Raw genomic sequence first — 6971 nt, 5'->3', positions numbered from 1 at the left:
TTTTCAGAATCTTTTTAAAACAATTCTTTTTCAGAAACTCGTAGGAGACTCTCTGAATCTGGCAGAAGAAATTAATGGACATGGGCCTGACCAGATCTGTTCCTCTCTAGGGGGTAATTTCAGTAGCTGGAGATGACTGGCAGTCGTATGCAAATCCATTTCTCAGGATACCCTTCCTTGATTGACATTTAAGTGTCAGACGGGCTTTGTTTTTCTGTCTCGTCACTTTTCAATCTGTAGCGACTGAAAATCCTGCTTTAGTCTAATTTTTTCCCTTGTAGTTGTAAGTGAGCCCCAAGTGAACATTTGACTGTGTTATGAAAGAACTTGTGTCTCCACAAACACGACAGAGTGGAAGGATTTGCGCTCACTTCCCCTCAGGAAATCACCAAAATCACAACCAAGTGCTGAACAGCCTTCCACCGAAGACACTGGAATCTACCCCACATGATATATTCAAAGACAATGAAGGAGCCACACGAGACGGTAGGAGGGGTGCTTTCACAACACAGTCAAAGCCCATGTCCACCAGGTGGGCAGCCCATAGGCTGCAAGTTAATTATATCACAGAGGTTCCCTCACAAGATGGAGTGCTGAGCCCCACATCACGCTCCCCAGCATGAAGGTCCAGCCCTGCAAGGAGGGACTCCAGAGCATTTGGCCTTGAAGGTCAGTGGGACTGAGTACAGGACTGGAGCTCCACGGGACTGGGGGAGACAGAGTCCACTCTTGGAGGGCACAGACAAGGTTTTGTGCCCCTGGGAGCCAGCCCAGAGTAGTAAACTCCATAGGAGCTGAGACTGGACCTCCTGTGGGTCCTAGAGGCTCTCCTGTGGCAACAGGGGTTGGCTGCGGCTCACTGGGCTGGGGGAAGGGTAAGGACAGTGGCGGCAGAAGCCCCCAGAGAATACTGACCTCTCCCAGAGGTCGCCATTTTGGCATCAAGACCTGGCTGTAACCAACGACCTACAGCTCCAGTGCTGGAATGCCTCAGACAGAACAGTCAGCAGGCCACGAACACCGCCCCACCCATCAGCAGCCATACTGAGGTCACCTGGTCCTTATGTTAGGCTCTCAGTTGTCCGACTCTTTCCAAGTCCATGGACTGTAGCCCGCCAAGGTTATAGACTGCTCTGTCCATGGGATTCTCCAGGCAAGAATACTGGAGTGGGTTGCCATTCTCTTCTCCAGGGGATCTTCACGACCCAGGGATGGAACCCCAGTCTCCTGAACTGCAGGCAGATTCTTTACCATCTGAGCCACCAGGGAAGTCTCAGCCACACAGCCACCTCTAAACACACCCCTTGACACAATGCTAACCAATGCCAGACCACTTTACCTGCCTCCTGAGAAACCTGTATGCAGGTAATGAAGCAACAGTTAGAACCAAATATGGAAAAATGGACTGGTTCCCAACTGGGAAAGGAGCATGTCAAGATGTATATTGTCACCTGCTTATTTAACTTATATGTTAAGTTACATAAGTACATCATGAGTACATCATGAGAAACGCTGGGCTGGATGAAGCACATACTGGAATCAAGATTGCTGGGAGAAATATCAATAACCTCAGATATGCAGAAAGCACCACCCTTATGGCAGAAAGTGAAGAGGAACTAAAGAGCCTCTTGATGAAAGTGAAAGAGGAGACTGAAAAAGCTGGCTTAAAACTCAACATTCAAAAAATGAATGTGACTTCATGGAAAACAGATGGGGAAACAATGGAAACAGTGACAGACTTTATTTCTTCGGCTCCAAAATCACTGCAGGTGGTGACTGCAGCCATGAAATTAAAAGATACTTGCTCTTTGGAAGAAAAGCTATGACTAACCTAGACAGCATATTAAAAAGCAGAGACATCACTTTGCCAACAAAGGTCCATGTAGTCAAAGCTATGGTTTTTCCAGTAGTCATGTATGGATGTGAGAGTTGGACTGTGAAGAAAACTGAGCACTGAAGAACTGATGCTTTTGAACTCTGCTGTTGGAGAAGACTCTTGAGAGTCCCTTGGACTGCAAGGAGATCCACCAGTCCATCCTAGAGGAAATCAGTCCTGAATATTCTATGGAAGGACTGATGTTGAAGCTGAAATACTTTGGCCACCTGATGCGAAGAACTGACTCATTGGGAAAGACCCTGATGCTGGCAGAGATTGAAGGCAGGAAGAGAAGGGGACGACAGAGGATGCCATCCAATGATGAGTCGAATGGTATCACTGACTCGATGGACATGAGTTTGAGCAAGCCCTGGGAGTTGGTGATGGACACGGAAGCCTGGCGTGCTGCAGTCCATGGGGTCGCAGAGTCGAACACAACTGAACTGACAAGATCCTGACCACCTGAATGACAAGACCCAGCTCCACCCACAAGGAAACCTGCACAAACCTCAGGACCAAAGTCAGCCACTAGAGGGCAGACATGAGAAGAGAAGCTATGATCCTCAGGCCTAAAGCAAAGAAAGATGACAGACAAAATTCAGTTAGTAGAAGGAAAGAAATAAGATCAGAGCAGAAATAGAGATGAATAATGGAAAAAAACTAAAAGCTTTTTCTTTAAGAATGTAAACAAGATTGATGAATGTTAGCCAGACTCATCAAGAATAAAAGGGAGAGAACTCAAATCAATAAAATCAGGAATGAAAAAGGAGAAGTTAAACTGACACTACAGAAATATAAAAGGATCTTAAAAGACTACTACAAACAACTGATGCTGCTAAGTTGCTTCAGTCGTGTCCGACTCTGTGCGACCCCAGAGACGGCAGCCCACCAGGCTCCCCTGTCCCCGGGATTCTCCAGGCAAGAACACTGGGGTGGGTTGCCATTTCCTTCTCCAATGCATGAAAGTGAAAAGGGAAAGTGAAGTCGCTCAGTCGTGTCTGACTCTTAGCAACCCCATGGACTGCAGCCTACCAGGCTCCTCCGTCCATGGGATTTTCCAGGCAAGAGTACTGGAGCGGGGTGCATTGCCTTCTCCACACAAACAACTATATGCCAATAAAATGGACAACCTAGAAGAAATGGCTAAATTCTTAGAAAGGTACAACCTTCCAAGACTGAACCAGGAGGAAAGAAAACAAACCTGTTCAATTTCAAATACTGAAATTGAAACAGTGATTAAAAATCTTCCAACAAATAAAAGTTCAAGACCAGATGACTTCACAGGCAAATTCTGTCAAACATTTAGAGAGGAGTTAACAACAATCCTTCTGAAACTCTTCCCAAAAAATTGCAGAGGAAGGAACCCTAATGTGTGTTGCAGCACTGTTTACAGTAGCCAAGATATGGAAGCAACACAAACGTCCATCAACAGATGAATGGATAAAGGAGATGTGGTCCACACACACACACACACAGACACACACACACACGGTTCCCTGGAGGAGGGCATGGCAACCCACTCCAGTGTTTGTGCCTGGAGAATCCCCATGGACAGAGGAGCCTGGTGGACTATACTCCATGGGGTTGCAAAGAGTCAGACATAATGAGCAACTAAGCACATTACTCACCCATAAAAAGAATGGAATAATGCCATTTGCAGCAACATGGACGGACCTAGAGATCGTCATACTAAGTGAAATAAGCCAGACAAAGGCAAATACCATATCCCCCACATGTGGAATCTGATTTTTAAAAAATGATACAAATGAACTTATTATGAAGTTGAAACAGACTTACAGATATTGAAAACAAACTTATGGTTACCAAAGGGGTAATGTGGGGGTATGGAGGCTAAATCAGGGGCTTGGGGTTAACGAACACATACTACTATATATAAGATAGGTAACCACCAAGGAAGGACCTACTATATGGCCCAAGGAACTCTACTCAATATTCTGTGATAATCTATATAAGGACAGAATAAGAATGAATATATGTATAACTGAATCACTTTTTCACACATTTGAAACTAACACATTGTAACTCAACTATAATCCAATAAAAGAAAAAAAAGAATGAAGTTGTCTTAGTTCAGGCTTCTATGACTAACTACTATAGACTAGGTGACTTAAAACAACAGACTTTTTTTTTTCCTTTACAGTAGCGGAAGTTGGGAAGGTCAAGATCAAGGTGCCAGCAGATTTGGTTTCCAATGAGAGCTCTTTCTGGCTTGCAGAAGTCTTCCTTCTTGCTGTGTCCTCACATAGCAGAGAGAGAGACTGATGGAGACAGGGACAGCGAAAAAGATGGGTTGAGGGACAGTGAGAAGGATACAGAGACAGCTCACACTCTATTTCCCGTTATTTTCTAATAAACACACTAATCTTGGGGACCCCACCCTCATGGCCTCTTCTAAAACAAATCACCTCCCTAAGGCTACTTCTTCCAGTACCATCACATTGGAAGTCGGGGTTTCAACATATGTATTCAAGGAGGACAGAAATATTTAGGAGCAGAACCCTTCTCTGAAATCATTTTCAAAAGCAAAATCTCCTAAGTTGTCTTAACTAGATAATGCTTACTAAATTCAGTATATAAGAATGTTAGAATTTGTGTAGGAGTTTCTGTAGATAGCAAGCTCCTTGAGAGGAGGACTGTGCCCTATTCATCTGTATATCTGGACACCTAGTTCAGTGCTAGAACACTATATAAATGTTAACTGAGTTCTTCCATAATAAAAAAGATGAAGGGTTCTTTAACACTGGAGAGAGGTATGGAATGTCAGAATAGGTTACTAAACCTTCCTGGGAGGTTGAAAAGGAAATTTTAACCCCTTGACTTCCAGAATATTTGATTGTAATCTAACATAACTGCTTCAGGGTAGATTTGACCACATGTAAATGATTCAGGCAAAAGGCAAAAACAAAGTCTGTTTTAGGAGAGCAGACTTTGAAAGCTGGAGTTGCCTATGCCTCAGGTGTGCCTCGGAGAAGGCAATGGCACCCCACTCCAGTACTCTTGCCTGGAAAATCCCATGGACGGAGGAGCCTGGTAGGCTGCAGTCCATGGGGTTGCGAAGAGTCAGACACGACTGAGTAACTTCACTTTCACTTTTCACTTTCCTGCATTGGAGAAGGAAATGGCAACCCACTCCAGTGTTCTTGCCTGGAGAATCCCAGGGATGGGGGAGCCTGGTGGCTGCCGTCTATGGGGTCACAGAGAGTAGGACACGACTGAAGTGACTTAGCAGCAGCAGCAGATGTGCCTATGAGATGTGAGATGTGAGAATCCCAGTTTATACTTGCAGAGCCAGTGTGTTTCCTTGTTGAACCTCTCAATAATGTGCTGGTTTAAATAGTAAATCAGATGACCACTCACCTGTGGCTGTTCACCCCTGTGCTGGCCAAATTGCTATTATTCTGTCTATACTGGTCTTTTCCATTCCCAGAAGAAGGGGTGGAGTCTGTGTGTTTTTATAGATCCCAGTTTAATCCTTCCTACATTCTAGGTGGGCTTCCCCAGTAGATCAGTGGTAAAGAATCCCCTGTGATGTAGGAGATGTGGGTTTGATCCCTGGGTTGGGAAGATCCCCTGGAGGAGGAAATGGCAACCCACTCCAGTATTCTTGCCTGAAAAATTCCATGGACAGAGGAGCCTGGTGGGCTACAGTCCATGGAGTCGCAAAGATGACTGAGCAGTGGAGCGCACACACACAATACATACTTATTGAAAGAAGAAAAGGTATGCTTGCTTCTGCTGGAGCTCTTGACTATTCTGTTGACCCGACCTTATGATCACAGAAGCTGGGGGATGAGATGTAAATCAGTTGTGGGTCTCCTGCCCCTTAACATTATTTTCTTCTGCTCTTCAAAAAGCATTGGAGAAACGGAAAGTTCAGTTTTTCCAAATGGATATACAGCAATCATATAAAAGCTGTTCCTAATTACTTCATTCATTGATGTGTACAGATTTATTGAACATCCACACTGTGCTCAGTCCCACACTTAGGCTGTGAGTCCACAGACCTCAAAAGCAAAACGTGTTCTAGTTTGGATGAAAATTATTGAGTCATGGGGTAGGCTTTTGAAATCTGGACTCTTTGGGCTCATAATGTCTACAAGAACCCCGACACTTAGTGGAGCACATTGGCTAAAGTGTCAGTTGCTTTTGTGTTAGGGGAGCATAGGGTAGGGCTTGAATTTGCATTCCATGCATCCTTATACTTTTAATATGGTGAGTTTCTAGCTGTGGGGTTAATGCTCTTGATTTGCTTATAACATCAGTGGGATATTACCACGTGTCTGTCTGCAGACGGGCTCGTTCGTTTGCTCTGCCCAGCTCTGAGGTTTTGGTCCGTCCTTGGCCGGCTCAGCCGCTGTAGGGAGTTATCTGTGGAGTAGATCAAGGCAAGCCTGAGGGCGGTTAGGTCTGCCAGCGCCAAAGGAGGATGTAATTGCTTCATGTGACATTTCCCTTGTATATCCTCATTTGAAATACGTGTATGTTTCTTCCTAGGTCTATGTACTTTTACTTACACATCATCAGTCTCCTGATCATTCTATTCCTGCCAATCAAACCACAAGCTCATAATCAAAGGTGGCCTCAGACTCTGAACTCTCTTAATAAAAAAATGGATTGATACCTCCACCAAAAAAAAAAAAAAAATGCTGAACACTTAAGACTGCAAATCATTGGACAGACAAGATAAAGACTCCAGAGTTCTCCAGTGACTTAGAGGCGATGTTTACATGCATTTTTTTCTTGTTTTTGTTTTTTAAGTGCAGGGAGTATTTTTATAAAGCCTTTTTGTACCATTAAATCAGCCATGCCCAGTTGATTTCATATTTTATAGGACATTTTAGTGGCATGGAGGTATGTGGAGAAAGTGCCAGAACTTGCAGAGACAATGCATTCTGGGCATCTGGGTCTTTGTTTTTCTGGCATGATCTCCAGCCCCTGAAATCTGAATATTGGGAACCTGAGTGTCTGCTCCCAAAGTGAGAAGGGGAAGCTGAGATGACTTGTCTTCCAGAATACACCCAAGATGGCTGTGCCTTGGGAAGCCCCCAATCCTTTGACTTGTGACTTAACTACA

The 6971-nt window shown here is 44.4% G+C and overlaps 1 protein-coding gene across 3 annotated transcripts in view; it reads left to right on the top strand.

Annotated features, from left to right (window-relative positions):
• The window catches only part of MBOAT1 (membrane bound O-acyltransferase domain containing 1), a 111205-nt gene extending 104654 nt beyond the window's left edge, over positions 1-6551 (top strand). For all 3 annotated transcript variants that reach the window (XM_010848819.1, XM_010848821.1, XM_010848820.1), the window contains one exon: positions 6392-6551. In XM_010848819.1, coding sequence (XP_010847121.1) covers positions 6392-6515 — 124 coding nt within the window. In that variant the 3' untranslated portion in view covers positions 6516-6551. The remainder of the gene's footprint in view (positions 1-6391) is intronic.
• The last annotated feature ends 420 nt before the right edge of the window (positions 6552-6971 follow it).

This window comes from Bison bison, unplaced genomic scaffold, assembly GCF_000754665.1.
Source record: "Bison bison bison isolate TAMUID 2011002044 unplaced genomic scaffold, Bison_UMD1.0 scf7180017864274, whole genome shotgun sequence".
In the NCBI taxonomy this organism is placed as follows: Eukaryota; Metazoa; Chordata; class Mammalia; order Artiodactyla; family Bovidae; genus Bison; species Bison bison.
The sequence above is the reverse complement of the archived record's forward strand: the minus strand, read 5'-3'. Positions and strand labels throughout refer to the sequence as shown.